Source organism: Topomyia yanbarensis, chromosome 3 (genome assembly GCF_030247195.1).
Source record: "Topomyia yanbarensis strain Yona2022 chromosome 3, ASM3024719v1, whole genome shotgun sequence".
Lineage (NCBI taxonomy): Eukaryota > Metazoa > Arthropoda > Insecta > Diptera > Culicidae > Topomyia > Topomyia yanbarensis.
The window spans coordinates 415,329,329-415,350,988 of NC_080672.1; the positions used below are offsets into that span (position 1 = coordinate 415,329,329).

General features: G+C 41.9%; 1 protein-coding gene across 5 annotated transcripts in view; it reads right to left on the reverse strand.

The window, feature by feature from the left end:
- Positions 1-21,660, reverse strand: part of LOC131693376 (titin) — a 140,329-nt gene that overhangs the window by 71,303 nt on the left and 47,366 nt on the right. For 4 of the 5 annotated variants that reach the window (XR_009306230.1, XM_058981141.1, XM_058981143.1 and 1 more), the window contains exons 7-12: positions 15,805-21,648; positions 15,508-15,742; positions 15,276-15,447; positions 15,031-15,217; positions 13,694-14,027; positions 12,307-13,633 (exon numbers count right to left, since the gene is read on the reverse strand). Coding sequence is in view for 3 of the 5 variants with exons in the window: in XM_058981141.1 (XP_058837124.1) it covers positions 12,307-13,633; positions 13,694-14,027; positions 15,031-15,217; positions 15,276-15,447; positions 15,508-15,742; positions 15,805-21,648 (8,099 nt within the window). In the remaining 2 variants the exon portion in view is untranslated. The remainder of the gene's footprint in view (positions 1-12,306; positions 13,634-13,693; positions 14,028-15,030; positions 15,218-15,275; positions 15,448-15,507; positions 15,743-15,804; positions 21,649-21,660) is intronic. The other variant, XR_009306231.1, reaches the window with a different exon arrangement.

A 21,660-nucleotide genomic window follows, 5' to 3' on the forward strand; every position in this document is an offset into this window, starting at 1 on the left:
AATACCCCCCCCCCCCCTGGTAATCACGTAGCTTGACTGTAATTCTCCCACCCCCTTGTCCCCGTAAAATTTAAAAAAATAACAAGCGATGTTAGTTATTCCCTTTCAAAAAAGCTACGTAGCATGACATGACCCCCTACTCCCTGTCGTCACACATCAACACAAAATACAATACTCCCCCCTCTCCCATATAATGCTACGTCATTTATGCATGATCCCTCACAAATTTGGCAACCGTTTGTGGCTTAGGCGATGCTATTGAAGACTGTTTTGGATGTTGGTTTACCGCAGATGAGTGTGCAATCGGTTTCGATGCCTTTTGTGGGTGCATAGCGTGATTTGTTTAGTGTTAGTTCTGTTTTGTTTGAATTGTATGGTGAAGTATGAGGGAATAGGTCTTTTGACCGGCATCCACATTAGGGATCATTCATAAATGACGTAGCATTATATGGGAGAGGGGGGAGTATTGTATTTTGTGTTGATGTGTGACGACAGGGGGTAGGGGGTCATGTCATGCTACGTAGGTTTTTTGAAAGGGAAATAACTAACATAGTTTTTATTTTTTTTAATTTTACGGGGACAAGGGGGAAGAATTACCGTCAAGCTACGTGATTACCAGGGGGTATTTAGAGGTTTGTGACGAAATGCTACGAATCGTCCCTTACACGAACACCGTTAGGAATTCCCGGGAAGAAGTTCATCCAAGTATCAAGTATGATGGATTTTACTTTTCCGTTTTGCGACATGAATTCTGCAGTTAACTTAGTCTCACTTCTATATTGTCATTTTCCGTATGCACGGGCATGTTAATTCCATAACAATGTCACTTTCAACTAAATGTTTTAAATTGTTCTGATAAACGAAATTTTATTTTAATTGAAGTCAGTATAACTGAAAGTTTTTTATGCACTTTAAGAAACATGAAGGTGGACAATAGCAGGACTGACCAAACGTTGAATATTTCGAAATCCTAGAATGAATCCTGAAAGGTTTATTTGTCAAAATAAAGTAAAATAACTTATTTGGGACATGATTTAATCCTTTGCACTGAAATGATCTGAGCTGTTGGAATTGTCAGAAATTAATAGTTGGTATTTTTGCGAATGATGAACTATCTACAAATGCACTCTACCATGAATAGTAGTAGACATTTTCTGTATGACCCAACTCAGTTCAGTTCTACGCAGACGACGCGCATTAAAAGATATTTTAGTTTTTACAAATGATATACAGAGTGTCGTCCTCTGTAATTCGGCTACCCATTCCACTTGAAGTCATGTAATCCAATGACAATTTGTCCCATATCTGTCACCATAATCCGGTTGAAGGCAATTAATAACGAACAGCTCAGGCAAATTTGGACTCGTATCAAAACTATAGAATCATATTGCCAAATCGCAAAATTATTGGCGAACGTGGTTTTTTTTTAATTTCACTTTACCGACACGCTTTACGAATGTTGACATTTTCCAAGGTCTGTTTCATTTTTCATCTTGGCAGCGTTCCGGCTAGCCCGTGAGCGTACATGCAGCGTAAACATCATCGCTACCGATTCGTAAATCATTTTCAAACAAACAATTTGGGAAGAATTTTATACCGTTGCCGCTTGAGCAAGTCCATTTCGGCTGGGATACAGGTGAGAAAACATTAATCATCTGAAAAGTGAAATTCTATTTTGGGACCCAAGTCGCTTTTAATGAACATTTCAACCTTTCACATATTCACTGCTGAATCATATATCAGACCGCGCTGTTAGTGCTAGCTTGTGAGCGACCTCATTTTTTGCACCGTCGCTTTCTGATTTGGGATTAAAACTGAAAATATGTCGGGACGGGCTTAATTAAACATTTTAACTTTGGAGACCGATGACGAGCGTCAGTTGGCTAATGTCGCAGACAGGCGCAATGAAGTGCGAGAAAAATTAAATTGAAACCATGGTAGGAAATCAGGCCACGGTGGAATTTCAGGAATTTGGATGTGTATACAATTTTTCTCCAGCTAAGGTGAGGATGAAATTAACGATCGGAGATAATTGGGACACTGTATCTGTCCCGTCGTGTAGGCCATGTATTTCTTTTTCTTCGAAGGGAAAGTTGGTCGGTGTCAGTGTCAGAGCGGACTAAGTCGCAAATTCTCAACAAGTGAAAGAAAAATAGCATTGGGCAAAGAACTTCTTTATCTACATTTGATTCCTTCCAGATTTGGAAAATGTTATTATAAGCAAGAACTATATGGCATATATTCGAATTATAACGTAAAGAATATTGCGATTCAAACTTTAATCTCTCTCGAAATTAATACGATGTCACTTAGTCCGGTCGGGTTTAACATCCACCAACTTAAACTTGCAAACAGACGAATTGTATTCGAGCTTGTGTGCTATCTTGTGTACAACTTTTACTCGGTGTTGATCGCACCTCGAATGTTGCGTTCACGTTGCATCGAATTCAAATGGAGGCGCATGGTTATCGAATTGTTGCTTTCGCAGTCTTATGATGTTGATATTGATTTTATTATTAAATTATTTTACCTATATGAGGGGGATGATACTTTATCTAACATTCGAATATTTGATGGGAATTACACCAAATATAAAATTGGAAGGATTGTCTTAAATATGGTAATCTACCACAAGGTACCAAGTAATATTTAAATAAATCCAATGCTGTTGGTATATGTTTCCAAAAGCAACAATCATTTGGTGACATTAAGATATTTAATTTCGTGTGTGGAACAGCATGCGAGTAAAAAAGTAGACCAAAAAGTCTCTTTACTGAGGATGTTATTTCAAGTACAGATAAATATAACTCGATAGTACGTAAATTTTCGAACTTGAAGTAACCCTTGCATCATGAAAATCTATCAAAAATCAAGCAAATCGAACAAATTTTTGGGATATGCCCGAAAGTCTGGAAAGAGTCCTGCAGATTTCAGGAGATTTCCAAATTTCCAAGAGATCTTTACTGCTCATGATCGCAAAGCAGTCCCATAAAGATAAGAAATCCCATACCAAATCCCATACCAAATATGCGATCATAGGCAGTTTAAAACTTAAAAGAATCTGTGTGAAACTTAGGTCAATTCCAATATTTAGTTGGACACTGTCCAACTGTTGTCTTGTTCTGTCTGTACCATTAACAATATGCAAGTAGGGGTATACTGACACACAGGGAACGTCAATTCTGTCAACATATCTTTTATTCGATGTAGTTGATTGTTGATTCCAAAATAAGTTTTTGGTAAAATCCTAGTTTTTCGTCAGTTAAATGAGGAATCACATTTGGGCAACGAACCGAAGCGCCAATATCGAAATGAATTCAAATAACCAATGTAGTTAATTTTGAAAATTAATCATTCGATTCAAGATGGCAAGAAAAGCCTTGAACATGTACATGAGTGAAAAACAAAACGAAAAACTTGTTGTTGCTACGATAATACATAGTTAAATACGTAGTAGATTGAAATTAATTATCCACCCTAAAACAAACGTAAAGTTGTTTGAAAATAACTTCAATGCCGCTAAAGTTGTCGTTCTACAACTTCACTGAAGATAGTATGGCTCTAACTAGAATAATTAAAAAGTATGTTTTGATATTGGTATAATTAGAGCAACACCAACTCACAAAGTTTCTCACATCCAAATTCACAACAAGAACAAGAATGTGAGCTGACCAATGCAAATTTTGAAACTTTTCCAAAATGTGGAGAGGTCTACTGTATATGTGTATAATACTCCCCGCCCCGTACTTCCACCGATCCTTTCATCATCTAACTGCGTCTATGAAATTGAGTTCATACTTTTGAATTATTTATCCAGACACATCTATTTAGTAAAACAAAAAACTGCGAAATTATTTCAGCTTGAACCCTGACTACCAATGCTACGCCGGCAGTTTTGTTAAAATAATTTTTGCCAATTAATTCGAACCATCGAATTTTGAGCAGCCATAACTTTGTTCCGAGACTTTCTAGAACCATGCTTCTTTGACAAACTTGTTGGGTTAATCCTAACCTATAAACTTCTGTTTAATTAGTTGCATACTGCAGGAAAAAATGTGGTATCTAGAACTGAAAATGTAAAAAAGTAGGTTTTGCCCTACAGATTCCTTTATAGATTCCGATACCAATTTCAAACGCCAAAATTTGCACAGTTATTTGGGACTCCAAAAGAGATCAAAATGAGCTTTTTTTTCTGAAAAAACGATCATTTTGCCTCACCTTAATCTACATATATATATATATATATATATATATATATATATATATATATATATATATATATATATATATATATATATATATATATATATATATATATATATATATATATATATATATATATATATATATATATATATATATATATATATATATATATATATATATATATATATATATATATATATATATATATATATATATATATATATATATATATATATATATATATATATATATATATATATATATATATATATATATATATATATATATATATATATATATATATACTTACAATATCAATCAAAATTCGGATGTAAGCAAAATGCTGACAGAATGCAACACTGTTATATAGGACGAATTCATGATGACCCATAAAAGGAACCAATCGAATATTTGGTGGCGTGGTCCGCGGTCTTCATCAAATTTTATCCGTTAGTCGACACCTACTGATGAAATCAGTTCTTGCTTAAGGGGGTAGGGTTATTGTTGAAAAAAATATCGTACTCAAAAAAAAAAAATTGGCGATACCGAGAGTGTTAGTCTATTCAGTCAATAATGCAACATTTAAGCAATATTTCCATAAATGTTCAATCTTCGGGAGACACCTCGAATAAATGCGATGTACAGCATAACTCTAAATGTACTGAGCCAAATTGTTTGAAATTTTGCACAATTCTCCTTCACATCATAACATCATTAAAGATCATAACTTTGTTCACGAAAATAAGTTTCATGATTATTTTTAGCGAAAAATGCATTTTTAGCTGCAGAATGCTATAAAAAAAATCAAATATCAAGAAAAAAAATAAAAGCTTCGATCAATAGCTGGGGATATTTAGAAGAACTGTGCAAACCTTGAAAACGATTGGTTCAATATATTTTGATTTATGATGCACACCACAAAGCAAGTTTTCAACGAGATACCTCCGGAGATTCTCTGTCACTGGCTCAATTTTCAGTTTTCTGCTATGATATTTGAAGAAATACTGTTCAATTGTATAGTGATTATATGGAAAGTGAATGAATATACTAACACTCGCTGTATCGCCGAAATATTTTTTTAAATGTACCATTTTTTATGAATTAACTTTACCCACGTCCACCAACATTCCGTTATGTCTTCATATCATTGGAAATATGTTTCGAAAACAGAACTTTTCACTATATGTGCATACATTTATTGAATGATTCTTATAGCCACCTTCGCAGGTTAATTCGCCAAAAAAGTTAGATATATGTGCTGGGAAAATGTTAATCGATGCAACAATAACTTGCACCACAATTCCACATGATTTTGTAAAATAATACAATCTGTTGAAGAATTAATCGATTGCGTATATTGACTTCAATTTCATACACTACTCCATTCAAAATAAAATCGATGGTAATTCTGTTACGCATATAAATCTATGGATTATCGTGTTGAATTATTTAATTCAGTCGATCCACCAAGCTTTCAGGAGTATTGGAATAAAGTTCTTTCCACGAATTTTTGCGATTAAGGTAGTTGCTTTCACGTGTAAATTGAAAAAAATATTCGAAAATTGACAATGACTTTATTGTTTCGAGAGCTATAGATTCATCGTTGTTATAAAAAAATGTGTATTTTGTCGCTTTTAACAACTTTGTAGAAGACACTTTTAATAATAAAAAGTAATCTTAAAAAGTTATATTCGAAAAACTGTTTTGAAGGGGTCTATCCCAAGCAAATCTACATATCTCGCTACTGTTACTATATAGAGCTTTAGTATCTTCAGTAAAGATTTTCACAATGATATTTTCTAGAACTTTACTGAAGACATTGAGCTTCTAGCTAAATTATTTGGGGAAATAAATTTTCTATCTCACTTTTAGGGGATTAAACATTAGAATTCATTATATCAAAAGATGCAGCTATTTATATCCAGAAACTTATTCGAAAAAATCCATTCTCCAAAACCAATGGTGCAGGAGTTATTGAATTTTTATCGTGAAAACGTCGTTTTGCAACACTGTGCACCGCATGTGTTGCAATTGAAACTTTGTGTGCCTATTATATTAGTTACTGCGCAACATCGACCCACCACAACTGTGCTTTGGTTGAAAAATTTCATTTAGGCGACCATTGTAACTAGAAAATATAAAGGAGCAGATGTACTGCTACCTCAAATTCGAATGATATCAAGGGATTTCAAACAATTCTAGAGAAAATTTTCAATAGGACGTAAGTAACATTGAGAGCCTCTCTTTGTTTACTTTCTCTTTCGTTTATTACGACGCCATTACAACACTTTGCACTAATTTTCCAGTACATATCGAAAGCCGACGTTTTTACTAGAATATTATGCAAAGAGTATAGTAGTAAATGTTGAAATGGCCGAGTAATGAACAGAAGAGAAAGACCCCAAAGAGGATCTCTCATTGTTACTTACGTCCTATTGAAAATTTTCTCTAGAATGGACATTGCATTATGCTCCCAAAGCCGTATTTAGTAAGACAAAACTGTTTGTGCCTATTAGTTATAGATATGTAGTGCTTTCCGCAATATTTCTTAGTACTTTTGATATTAAAAATGTTTTGCTTCGCTATCTTGGGGCTAGGTGTTATTCTAACATCTAAAATAACTTCTATGTAACGAAATTATGTGGGGTTTGCACGCTTAACTCTGCTATTGCTAGATGGGTTTTAATCATTTATACACCAACCCATTAAGAAACGCCTAATTTGAATATTGGTAATAATTTAATATATGCAATAAAAGTAACAGAGCCGTCAATAGGAAGCACACAAGTGGCTCAATCAAACACGAAAAGTAATAAATAGAGGTGCAGCGTGTCTGTTTGAATCAGTTGTTGCTGTTGTGCCAAACGAGCAACATAATGGCTATAGGCTGTCTGGACGCGACAATGAGTGATAACGTCATGTGTATTCGGCAGCGGAGGCATTAACTCGTATATTTGCGATTTTTTCGGGTGCCAGCACGGTGTCACAGGATGATTTATAAAGAGAGTAGGGGTGGTTTTGGATTGAGCCCAATACTGCAGGGTGCAACGTGTGTGTGTGCTGCTTGAAAGCTTGAAAAAAATAGTTTTACAATGTTTTCGGCGGTTTGTTGGTACGTATTGTCACACACGTTTCTTATTTCGGATTTTTGTGATACGTTTACTTCACTAAAGCATCTGACAGAATGCTTCTGTAGTTGTTTCTAAAGCACGGGCGAACTCAACTGGATTTCTGTCTATAGAAAGGCGGGCGTTAGTTGGAGATTTTGCTGGGCGAGGAGACTGAGTTTTGTTAGAGCACTTTTACTTTTGTTTGTTTTCAAAAAGTTGCGAGATAAACCATATTGATTCTTGGTAGTCTACCCAAAAGTTGGTTTTTATCACAAGTTCATTATTTTATATCGATTTTATATCATTGTTATTTTAAATCGATCGAATACCTCAGGGTTTCTTCAGCGGCGTAGTATTTTATATGGGAATTTCAAAGTGAAATTGGAACGAAACAATCACATTCCCAAGAGAACCTTTTGGTTTATTATTTCAAACAGTTTTGTTTCGAGCTGTATAACTGGTATACACTGCCGTTTTCTTCGTTGCTTCATTCGAAATATGTTTGGAACTGATTTGAAAATATGAAAGAGTATTCAGCACATACACTCAAGTTTGAAAAATTGGGGAAAATAATTTCAAGTCAAGTAACGACTTAAGAACACGTTCGGCAGTGGTTCAGTTCTAGATTCATATCTTTGACAATTCCATAATATAAATCTGAAAATTTTAAAACTAGAACTTACTTTCCCAGTAGCGGTTTGAGTGGGTGATCCTTTTAGTTTCAAATTCATGCCATGTCTGGAGCGTTACAGGATTTAAAATGATGTTTCCCCAGTTTATTCAGTCTGAGTATCTGTCCTGTTCTATGTATTTAAAACACAGCTCTAACGAATCAACTAATAGAACGGTGGTGTATACTAATTTAAATTTTAAAGCAAAGTTTCTACAATTATAAAACAAAACCGCTATACTGGGGATGTAATAGTTTCAATTCTAGTTTCACATTGAAACACCTATATAAAATAAAACGCTGCAGAACATGTACTAAGTTCATTGTTTTAGTTTCAAACTGAATCCGGTTTAATAGCACTTTACTTTACTCAATAATTTAATTTGTCTGGCCATTAATCGATTAAGAAATATTTAACCTCAAATTTTTTTTTCTATGTTAATTAGTACTTTTTTCTTTTTTATCAACGACTAAGAATGAGTCAATTTTTAATTTTTTAAGTTGTAACGACATTTAATTAGCAAGGGACTGGAAGGTGTGTTCAATCAGCACACAGTGACCATTCGACACAACTGCTGAGGCAAACACAATCACCGATCAATGAAAACACCCCGGCAGGCAATTAGTGAAAGCAAAAACTAGCTCATTCAATGAGTTTCAATGTCGCAAATGCTTAGTGTGAAAGTTTTCCACGACTTAACGTTTTGTCGGTTCCGATAGCATGAAGTACAAAGTTACTTTACGCTCGTCCTGGACATGCCGCAGACTCAGGTGATTCGCATTTCAATGCCAAAATATCCTGTCCCCTGAGGTAGAGGAAAAAAAAGTTAAAGTTGATGTTTTGTTTCAAGTGTTTCACCGTCGACACGTAGCTCATCGAGGTCGTGGCTGGCGAGCCATTGTGAAGAGGTGCAAAGTGTACTATGAATGTAATAGACATTTCAACATTTATATTGACCATAACCACCCATGGATTCATAGTTTGGAGTAATGAGAAAGGCACAATTACACCATTAGGTGGATTAAAACAGGTTTTTTTTCGTAGGAGACTGAAAATAATATACTGATAGCATACAAAATCGAGACAAACAAGGGTAATATTTATACCAAAATTCATTGATTGAGCAACACATCAAAGCAGAGTACTTGAAACACTCTCAACTGGGCGAATTTCAATTCGTTTATCGAAACAACAAATCAACAATTGGTGCATTGCTCATGTTGATTGGAAGATAAGAGAAGAAATCGCAGTTGCAGCTTTTCTCGACATGGCAGGAGTTTTCGGCAGTACATTTTATTTACACAACAAATTGAATCAACTCAACGCTTATTATCTGCGTAAAAAACTATCACGCTTGCAAACACAATACCGACTATGAAAACAAATAAGGGATGCCACCAAGGCGGAGTTCTATCACCCCTATTGGGGTCATTATTGAAATTAATAACTGAAATGGAATACGAAGTGCTTGGATTTGCAGATGATGTCGTAATCCTCGTGAGGGGAAAACATGACTATGTTATCTTAAATAGAATGCAATCAGAATTAATCTTCATTTCGAAGTGCGTTGCGTTGCGTTGCGAAGCACGGTGCTATTCGTAGATTGCATACTAACGATTATCATGTTGCCTATAGGTAGCTCAACTCATCTTGCTTGTGAGATAAATGATCGGGAATGAACTTTATCTCTTATGAGTTCAGTAAACCAATAGCATGAAAATCGTTATTGCCGGCCACGACCATCTTCACCGATACTTAGGATAGGGTAGGAAATGTTGATGTAATATCTACTTAAGGAAGGCCCTCGACTCAGCGACGCTTCCATAGGTATTACGGAGTTGGATTGGAGGACAGGTACAGGTCTAGGATTCGCCACAAGCAGGCAATGCGACCACAAAATGAATATGTTTTATGCGGTGGGATGGTTAATCTCCGAGTACACGTATACTCAGAGCAAAAAGATATTTAGTTATGATTTTTCTTGTATTTAAACTCTGGATAGCCAGCCATCGAGAGTGATTTAGTTTTTCCCTAAACTACAGAAATTTGAACTCCAAACAGCCGTCAAAAAACACGCGAGAATATTTAGTCGAAAAAGTTGCATCAAAAATCCAACTTTCTAAGCGATAAACAATAATGCGCATCATAAGGATGTGCTCCTTTCTCTTTGATGATGTCGTTTTATCTATCATTCTCTTCGCTCTCATGACGATGCGAATAGAACGATATTCACAAACGAGCCGTGTGCATTGAAGCAAGGAAAACAAAAAAACGGCAGTTCTCATATATGCGCGCGCTTTGCGATTCTTTTTAGTAGTATAGGTGTGTGAAATGGGTAGATGATTAGTTCTATGTGAACACATTCGATGGCGTTGCTGAGCTGAGGACTGAATTTTGTCGAAGTGAACAGGGTCTGGTTTAGCCCATTTACCGCGCCCTTCTGAAAATCATGTTCACGGTTTAGTCCTCTCACGAATAGCGATTGCTGAAGGGCGAAATCACGACTGGAATGCAAATTGGACGTAAGCATTCTTTTGGTTTATACCAGGCAGTCTTCCCATGAACATCGATAAGTTTGCACCTGTGTACACAATTTCGTGCACGCGTTAAACCTCAAACTTACTTTGCCTTTGTGTACAGGTTCGCCTCGAACACCGAACCCAAGCGAACGATGTGTAAACTTAGGTTTAAACACCGTGTACGTACACCGTGTGCGTACACAAGAAAGTCACACACAAAACAGAATGAGTCAACACTAGTGATGATGCGTGATAGAAAGAGAAAACTAGTGTCAAGAACCTGTGTGTACGAACACCGCGTACGTACATGGGGTTCAGTTGAGCAGACGAACATGTGTACGTGTTTTAGTACGCATTAGCGCGCTCGAGTTTGCACACGAAATGTGGGTTTAAGATGAGCACAGAACTAGAGCGAACATGGTGTTCGATGTTCATTTGGGAAGTTTGCTACCAGGTATCTGCTACGCCGCCATGATTTCAAAGCCAAGATCTAAAACGTCGCGTTAAGGTCGATCCACAATAAACATAATCGATTTCATTCGACACATATTTGTGATGGTCCAGTTCGTTTAATTTGTTGGTATCATGGCGAAAAGTTTTTGTTATTCACCGACATGTTCAAATCAACACTTTTCTTCACTTTTCGATCAAATTTTTTCACTTTTCGACAAACATCTAAAGATCGAGTTATACCGTACGGTGTATGATTAGTGCAGAACGAGCTTCAAGGAAAATGAGCAGAACAATCTGACAATTAATCTTCATTTCGAAGTGGTGTGAAAAGGAGGGCCAGAACATAAAGCACTCCAAAACAATGGTGATCCCATTTACTCGAAAAGGACGCTTTTAAGTTTGCTCAAAGGAACAGTAATGGAAATGTCCTCTGAGAGGTAAAGTACTTGTGATTGATACTAGATAGAATACTAAATTGGAATACACAAATTGAGCAGATTATAGGCCAGGCAACTAGTGCTCTTTGGGTGTGCAGCAGAACAATTGGAAAAAATGGGGTCTCGGACCAAGTATGGTTCACTGAAAATAAGTCGTCATTAACAATTATTATCTCGAGATTTAAAATGAAACCTTGCGGTTCTGAAGGATTTGCCTATGAGTAACCTCATCATTGCAAATGAAGAAAAAATGGCCTTAACACTCTTTTACAGAAATATCAAACTAGAGAGGAATCGCAGCAACCTTAGACGGCGGAGGCGAATTTTACCCGCTGCCGTCAACTTTTCACCAAAATTAAATGTAAGTTACACTGTAAAGTGATAATTCGCGAAGACTAGTAAAATTATTGCAAGGAAAATTATTCAACGAGGTTTGAAACTGTTTTCTGATTTTAACAAAGGACTACCAATCAGTACCAGCAGACCACCAGCAATTGTCGATCAGCTTCGTAGCGAGTACATCAGTGTGGAATACGAGGTTAACCCCAACGGCAAATGAAACCTGTGCTACGTAGGTAAGGTATGTAGTCTGAGCATTACTGGGACGACTGATTTTAATTAATGATGAGCTTAAACGTATCCTGAACAAAAACATATTTGTTCTCAAGTCTAGTAGAAGAGTTCGTAGAGAAATAGGCTTGGTTTGAACTGTTAATTTTTTGTAACCAACCAATAACGAATGAATATCGTTCATGAATAGAAAACTTCTAATTGCCTTGATCAGAACAACGGAAAAGTTTCATAATTACAGTATGTCGGATAAAAAATCAATTTTAATATAAACATTTCCATCTTCCACCCCTGCGTCGCGTCCTTTCAACCCTAATTTCTATCAGTTAGCTTTACTCACCTGAAAATCGGGCGACTCCGGTATCAGCAGACCTTCGCGCAGCCACTGCACCGTCACCTTGGACGGTTTGCCGAGGATTTGCGTTTTGAACTGTGCCGGTGCACCTTCGTCCACCAGGCAGTCCTTCATTTCGGTCAGCTTCGGAACGGTATCCTGCATACCGGGTGTGGCCACCTTTAGGCTAGCGGTCGTGTGTACTTCTCCCCCAGCGTTCGACACTATGCACAGATATTCACCCTCGTCCTCGGGGAAAGCTTCCGTGATGATCAAAGTGAACGAGTCCCGATCTTTGGTCATCTGGAAGTACTTGGATGGCTTGATCTGTTTGTCACCCTTGAACCATTGGGCTGTCGGGCTGGGTTTGCCAGTGACACGGGTGCGGAACTCAACCGATTGTCCCTCCGGGACGGTTTTGTCCTTAAGCGGCTCAACTAGATTTGGTGGGCGTTCCGTACCGGGAGTGGCCGGTTTCTCGATGATTTGAGTGTGTGGAGTTTCGACGTTGCAGGCTGCGTCGCAGCGGGCTTCTCCAGCACTGTTGATGGCAACGCATTCGTACTTGCCGCTATCTTCGGCGTAGGCTTCGATGATCAAGAGTGTGTAGTTGTTGTCCTCTTCCAGAATCTTGTACTTAATGTTGGGCGAAATCTTTTGTCCGTTCTTCAACCAGTACACGTCAAGTGGTTTCGTTCCGGAGATTTTGGCATCGAAGCGAGCGAGCTGACCGGCCGTTACGGCCGTATCCGAAATGGTGTTGACGAAGCTGGGCGGGATGATACCTCCACGTCCGTGTTGACGGCGATGCTCAACGACTAGATTTGCGCTGCACTTGGCAGTTCCTCCGCGGTTTTCCGCGATCACTGCGAATACAGCCGAATCTTCCACAAACACCTGACGAATGATCAGCACGGACTTCGTTCCGAAGGTATGGATTTGGAAGTCGGACGAATTGTTGATCTGGAAGTTCTCGCGGAACCACTTGATCGTCGGCATTGGGTCTCCGTCGAATTCCACGTCGAAGCGGGCTTGTTCGTTCTCGAACACACGGCACGGTTGAATCTTTTTGGTGAACACCGGTGGGGTGGCCGGTTTGACTGTTCCTTCTACCACCCGTTCCTGGGTTGTGCCCTTGTGTTCAACCTCGGTAGTTTCGGTAGCTGTTATCTTGCGAATAATTTCCTTGTCGTCGTATACTTCTTTTTGGGTTTGCTTCTGCTGGGAGACGTGGATCTCCTTGCCTTGAACAGAGGTCTCCGATGGTTCCGGAATGAGCTTCTTTCGTTCGATCGTGGCTTTTTCCAGAGTTTCGGAGTCCTTGGTTTCTTCCCTGAAAAAGTCGGTTCGTAATTGGTTAACTCATTTTAATTAGTATAGGCGCGTAACTTACAGAGTGTTTTCGTACGCCGACGCCATTCCCTTGGCCAGCGATTGACCGACGACTTTCTCGCCGGGGATCGCAAACTGGTGCTTCTCCTCGCGGAGTCTCTGTTCCTTGATCAGCTGTTCGTTCTCGACCAGAGCGAGCTTGTTGTAGTACTCCTCGTTCTTCTTCCTCTTAACCGATTTCTGCCATTCCGTTTCGCCGTCCTTTCGCTCCTTTGGTTTGATTTGTTGCACTTTTAGACCCTTCCGTTTCTTCTTGCTCTCCTCCTGTAGCGTAATCTCCAGATCGGTCTCGAGACGACCCTTCTGATAGGCAACCAGATCGTAATCGTACCAGGCTGGCAACGGAGCAACGGAAAATAGTGAATAGTTATAGTATTTAGAAGGGGGAGGGGACGTTAGTTAGCAAGATACGGTTCCGTGGATAGAGAGATTGCATAGAATTGGGTTACGTTGTTACGAACACTTTTTTTTCCCTGAAAAATTTGGATAGAATCCTGAAACTTGGCATGCTTCGCATTGTTTAAGAACCGGTTAATTATTTACAGTGGTGTGAGTTGAATAACACATACAAGTTCAAGTCTAGCCATCGCTGCGAATACCTGACTACTTACCCTGCGATAGGCTAGAGGTTACCAGAGCTGTAGATGTTAAGATAGATTAATTACAAAAAGCACTACAACTATCGTCGGGGCTTCCTAAAAAGTTAAACGGCACGAAGAAATTTGCTGATCCATCGATCGGTTGGAGGTCGTTACCACGAACAGAGCACATAGCTATTGAGTGATTCTAACTCATACTTAGTCTGCGGGCTGGAGTCCGTGAAGTTCTACATCTCTCGAGCGGCCTAGGTTGCGGTTGAAGCGGCTTTCTTGAAACTCCCAGATGACAGGTGCTCAAGCAGATTGCGGTAGGGACATAATTCGGAGCTCGGAAGGATTCGGGATTGGATCGATCATGGTGGTGTGATTGTGGCAATTTACAAGGGTGTATCCCAGGTGTTCGGGAAGGTACTGTAGTGATCGTTGGATATTGCGTTTGTCTTCGTGGTGATCCAGTGCAGTTTGGGTTTCGTAAGTATGTTTAGTATTTTCCCACCCAAAAGTGAAGCGTGTCATGTTAGTGTGTATTATTAAAAACCCTCTAGTTTTATTTTTCAATATATTGCAGCTTGTGAAAGAAATAACTCCAAGAAGGAAAGCTGGTAGTATAGAGAACTGAGATCTGTTTGCGATATTGTCTGATATCGTTTCTCATATTTGCGGTGGTGTGAGTGAGATAGTAGAAAGTAGTTTTTTTCTGTAGCCTAGATGTAGGTGTGTTTTCGGATAAAGTACTTACGTCTTGGAGAATTCTTCAGCACTCCACGATAGTCATCGTGGCGTGGTGTGATCTTCAACTCGCAAGATGCGATCGATTCACCAACGGAGCTACGGGCAATGACTTCCACCTTTCCGGTATCGTACTGTCGGGTCTTCGGGATGTCGAAGTGGTACATGCCGTCGTAGGTGAGTTTGTAGCGTTGACCCTGGAAATGACAGATAATTGGTACTCTGGAACATATGATCGAAGATCTTGGCACTCACATTGACAACAGTGTGTCCATTGATGAGCCACATAACTCTTGGCTTCGGATGACCGGTGACGCGACAGCAGAATCGGGCCCACTCTCCTTCCTCGACTTCGATCGATTCTGGACGGCTGACGAATGCTGGCTCCTTCTTAGGCTTCTGCGTTTCGTCGATCACTTCAGGAATACTGGAAATGAGATCAAGCAGGTTTTAACCACATCATAGCAAAAGTTCAAAATCCACTTACTTCAAGTTCCACAGCGCCTCCATCTCACGAATCTTCTGGATACTCTTCATGTGCTTCGGTAGCTGTGAATCGTAGATGATTCCAGGTTTGCCGGTAGTCTTGATCGTTGCACGAGTTTCGTCCATGCCGTACAGATTGGTTGCACGGCACAGATACTCACCGCTGTCCTCCGGATAGATCCAGGCAAAGTTCATAGCAACGTAGCCAAAGTCGTAGATCGGTGTGAAGCGGTTCTCTACAAAAAAAAACAGAATTAGACGTCTATAGAAGCCTACTGTATTACTCAGCACTACTCACTGTACGGCAACGGTTTGCCATTGTAGAACCACTCCACCTTCATGTTCGGATCACCGACCGGGGCCAACTGGCACTCGAACTTGGTGGATTGCATCTCCTTCAAGTTCAACTGTTCCTTGATCTGCGTCACGAAGCGCGGAGGCTGCTTACGATCCGGATCGAACAGATCATCCTCGGTGAGGAAGATCTCTTCGGTGTACTTCTTGATGGTGGCTTCCATCTGCATCAGAGTTTCCGACTTTTGCATTCCCTTTGGAATTTGGTTCTGCAGTACGATCGATGGCAACTTCTTGCAGCTCACGTGAGCCTTGGTAACATCTTCACCTTGTTCGTTGAAGGCACGGCACACGTAATCGCCGGCATCCTCAATGTACACGGATAGGATATCCAACGAAACGAACCCCATGTCGTAGATGGTTCTGTACCGATGACCGCTTGGCAGGGGTTTACCGTTACGGAACCATTCAATACGCAGCTTAGGATCTTCCTTCGGCTCAACACGACACTCGAAACGAACCGTTTCTCCTTCATCGATGGTGGTAGACTGGATGTGAGTCACAAACTTCGGTGGTCCGAAGGTACGTTCTTCCTGGGTAGCCAGGGTAACCTTTCCACGCTCCAACTCCTTCAGTTTAGAAGCAGTCATACCCTCCGGCAGCTGCGAATCCAGGATAATACCACCTCTAGAAACTACAGTTACCTTAGCCGTCGTTGAAGCCGCTCCCCATCTATTCGTAGCGCGACACTCGTAAACTCCCGAATCGCGCACGTACGCATAATCCATATCCATGGCAATAAATCCAAAGTCGTTCAACATATGCACGCGAGATCCCGTAGCGAAAGGTTTCCCATTATGGTACCAATCGATCCTCATCGACGAATCTCCAACCGGTTCAACGCGGCAGTCAAAGTGAACTGGTCCTCCCTCGGGAACATCGTCGTTGTCCTTGATGTCAACAATGAACTTCGGTGGATGACCTTCATCCTCCTCAGCCATCAGCTCTTCCCGTTTGTGTAACTGTTCCTCCAGCTTCTGAATGCTCTCCGTACCGGTACGGAAGTTCGACGGCAACTGTGGTTCCATTATGATACCCTGGCGTCCACGAACTGTCAACTTGCACGATACAGTAGCTTCCCCGTGACGGTTGGTAGCTTTGCAAGTATACAGCCCCGAATCCCGCTGGTAGCAACCAGCGATCTCCAGAATCACGAAACCGAAATCGTTGATCGTCTTGATGCGAGACCCAGCCCAGAGAGCCTTTCCATTGTGATACCATTCGACGCGCATGCTTGGATCGTTGATCGGGGTCAACCGACATTCGAAGTGAGCCAGAGAATTTTCCGTAAGAGTTTGATCCGACGGCGTAGTGATGAACTCCGGCGGTTTACCCGAATCGTCATCAGGTGAAAGACCACCCTGAGTTATTCCAAGACCTTCAAGTTCAGCAATCCTCTCGATCGTTCCTTCCATTCCCTTCGGCAGTTGCGATTCTAGAATAATGCTACGTTTGCCCTGTACCTTCATCGATGCCGTAGTGACAGCCTCTCCGTATTCGTTGGTAGCACGGCACGAATACTCTCCGGAGTCTTCTGGGTAGACAGGTGAGATCTCCAGAATGACAAATCCAAAGTCGCAGAACGTTCGGAAACGTGATCCGGTCTTGAGTGGTTTACCATTCCAGAACCATTCAACCTTCAATCGGGGATCATCGGTTGGCGTAAGCTTACCCTCGAAGTGAGCGGATTCTCCTTCCCGTAAGCTTTCAATGTTCGACAGAGGAACGGTAAACACCGGAGCACGTCCACCCTCAACCCGTTCCCGTTCATCGCGAGTACGAACCAGCGAATCTTCCAAAGTCTGAATCTTCTCCAGTCCTCCCTCCATTCCACGTGGCAGCTGCGAATCCAGAATCAGATTGGCCTTCGATACGCACTTCAGCGTAGCTTTAGTACTATCCGAACCGTATTTGTTGGTTGCCCGACATTCGAACTCTCCGGAATTCTCCTCGTAGCAGTACAGAATATCCAAAATAACAATTCCGAAATCATGGAACGTGCGATAACGATGACCATGGGGCAGTTTCTGTCCGTTCCAGTACCACTCGACAACCAGATCCGGATCGGTGATTGGAGTCAACCTAGCCTCGAAGTGAGCACTCTGTCCTTCAACCAACTTAGTGACGTCGGAAATCTTGGTAATGAAACGAGGTGCTTCACCAACCGGAGATCCCGCGGCAGTTGGCTTCATACCGGCATGACTTTCAAGCTCACGAATCTTAGCCAAAGAATCCGGTTGCAGCGACTCCAAGTAAACGCCTCCCTTGCCGAAGCATCTCAACGTTGCCCGAGTAGTATCTTCTCCGTACTTGTTGCTAGCCCGACAAATGTATTCTCCCGAGTCGTGGCTTTGAACGTATGCGATATCCAGCAAAACATATCCAAAATCGGACACCGGCTTAATTCGGTTCGAGTGCCGCAGAGGCTTACCATTGTGGAACCATTCGACGACGAGCTCCGGATCATTCACCGGAACCAGTGTACACTCAAAGTGAGCGGACTGTCCATCCTTCAAACCCTCCAAATTCGTAATCTGGGTAGTGAACCGTGGCTTCTGTCCAGCCGACTTATCTACACACTCCAACTCCACGCTGATCTCCGCACTGCCCCACTTATTCGTAGCCCTACAGCTGTAAGTACCGGAATCTTCAATCTTCGTACCCAAAATTTCCAGAACCACCATTCCGAAGGCATAAACGGTTCGCACTCTATGGCTAGCATCCAGCTGTTTGCCGTTGTAGAACCACTCGATGACCATGGTCTGATCCCCAGTCGGAATCAGAGTAGCGTCGAAGTGAGCAATTTCACCCTCACCGATATTTGTGACGGTGACGAACTCGGACGTGAACCTCGGCGCATGACCGGCATCGGTTTCCGCTTCTCCGGCAGCTTGTCTGCGAAGTGATTCTTCCAAGTCCTGAATCTTTTCCAAACCTTCGGTACCCTTCGGGTGCTGTGTGCGTTCGATTAGGCTCTCCTTCGTGACACAGTAGATGGTGGACGATGTGAATGCTTCTCCGGATTGGTTGAATGCCTTGCAGGTGTAGATACCTTGATCCCTTTCGTACACCTCGGTCAGATCCAGTGTGACAAAACCGAAGTCGCTGGTCATCTTGAAGCGGGAGCCGTGAGCTAGAACCTTACCGTTGAAGTACCATTCTATCTTGAGATTTGGGTCGTCTTTGGGTTCAACCTGTCCTTCCAAGTGGAGGGATTCGGCTTCGTTGAGACGGAACTCGGACTGTAGTTCGACGATCCATTTCGGTTTGGGGTAGGCAGCTTCCGGTTTCGATTCTTGACGTTTGTAACGATTGGCCAAGGCGGCTTCCGTATCTTGAACGGCATCCAGTCCAGCCTTGCCCTGTGGGTGTTGAGTGTCCAGATACATGGTTGTAGTGCTGGTGCACCTTAGCGATCCTGAAGTCGACGCTGATCCCTTGTGGTTAGTGGCTTTGCACGTGTAAATACCTGAGTCTTCAGCGTAGGCACCGGAAATGTCCAGCGAGACGTATCCGAAGTCGTAGGTAGTCTTGAACCGAGCTCCCGTGGGAAGAGGTTTGCCATTGACGAACCATTCAATCTGCATGGTTGGATCCTTCGATGGTTCAACGTTACATTCGAAGTGGACGTTATCATTTTCCTTACACTCGACATTGTTCAAATGAGTGACGAATACAGGCGACTCGAACTGAGGTTCGGGGGTATCCTTATGACCTGCTCGTGGAGCTTCCAAATCGCTGATCTTCTGAACCGACGCTGGATGCATGGTATCTCCCAAAAGCCAGTGGCTGCCTTCAATCTTGAGAGTAGCCGTAGAAACGGCCTCTCCGTAGTTATTGGTAGCCTTGCAAGTGTAGATAGCCGAATCGTCAGCGCGGAGACCGTTGATCGATAGGGTTACCAGACCGAAATCGAAAGTACTACGAATTCTAGCTCCGGTCGTGATAGCCATTCCGTTTTTGAACCATTCGATTCTAAGATTAGGATCGGCACGTGGTTCGACTTGAGCTTCCAGGTAAACATGTTGACCTTCCTGTAGCTTATCGTGACTTTCCAGGTGAGTAGTGAAGACGGGTGCTTGCTGCGGAGTAGTATCGACAAACATGTCCGGAACACGGTTCATTGCAGCTTCCTTAAGCTGAATCTTTTCCCAAGCTTCCGGCAGCAGAGGCTCCCCAGCGATCGAAGACTTAGACTTAACCTTCATCATAGTTGACGAAACAGCTTCGCCTGCTTTGTTAATAGCCTTACACATGTAGACACCGGAGTCCTCCGCTACGGTCGAGTTGATGTCCAGGGTAACAAATCCGAAGTCATGCGAAGTGCGGAAACGTGATCCTAGCTTCAACTCTACACCATTTACGTACCACTCATATTTCATACTAGCATCACCAACTGGAACAACGCGAGCTTCGAAGTGCGCGTGCTGTCCTTCCCATAGTTCCGAGGGTCCGGTCAACAGCTGTGTAAAGATCGGCTTCTCGAATCCAGCTTCCTGTTCCTCGGTTCGTGGAGCATGGGGTTGTTCAAGTTGAATGATTTTCCTCATTCCTTCCGGATGCTGAGTGTCCATCTGGATGCTTGCTTTGGTTCGGACTCTCATGGAAGCTGTTGTGACAGCTTCACCAAGTGGATTGATCGCACGGCACATGTAGACACCTTCATCTTCCTCGCGAACGTGAGAAAGATCCATCGAGACGAATCCGAAGTCGTGTTGTTTCGTTATACGCGAACTGTCCTCCAGAGGTTTCTCGTTTCGATACCATTCTACCTTCAGATTAGGATCTCCAACTGGGATCAAGCGGCACTCGAAGTGGGCGGTTTGTCCTTCCGCAACGAAGTCAATATTCTGCAATGGTTGCGTAAATACCGGGCGCTGCTTCGTGACGGCATCTTGAATCTCCGGTCGTCTGAATGGAGCAGCTCCTTCCAGCTGTTTGATTTTATCCAAACCTTCCGGATGCTGAGTGTCCGAAATGATCGCTCCCTTGGCAGTGACTTGCATTTTGATGGACGACTTGCACTGACCCTTGGCGTTGATTGCTTTGACGGTGTACTCTCCGGCATCTTCGGGGACAACGTGCTGAATGTCGAGCGCGACATATCCGAAGTCGAAGGTAATGTGGAATCGGGAAGCGGACTGTAACGGTTTTCCGTTGTGGTAGAATTCAATGCGGAGATTCGGGTCGTGTATCGGAACAACTTGGGCTTCAAAGTGAGCGGTTTGTCCTTCGTTGATCTCGGTAGTTCCACGAAGCTCGGTGATGAAGCGAGGAGCAACAACGTCCGGTTCTTCTAGCTCCAACCGCGATGGACGAGCCTGTGCTTCAAGTTTCTGTATTTTCTCCAAACCGTCGGGATGCTGCGAGTCGAAGATGATACTACGCTTGTTGACGACTCGAATGTTACAGGTACTGACGGCTTCGCCGACCAAATTGGTAGCCTTACACATGTAGGTACCACTGTCTTCCCCGTAGACGTACAGAATATCCAACGCAACGTAGCCGAAGTCGTGAGTTGTACGGAATCGGTGACCGGCTCGAATTGATTTTCCATTGATGAACCACTCGATCTTCAGATTCGGATCGTTGATCGGTTCAACGCGACATTCCAGATGAGCATAGTCACCTTCCTTCAAGTTCTCCAGGTTGGTCAACGGCGTCAAGAACACCGGCTTTTGCTTGGCCTGTTCAACCTCCGGGGTCTGTGGTTTCTGGTAGCTCTCCAGCTCTTTGATCTTCTGTAAACGCTGTTCATCCAATGTCTCCAAATATAATCCAGCATTTGCTAAATGGACGG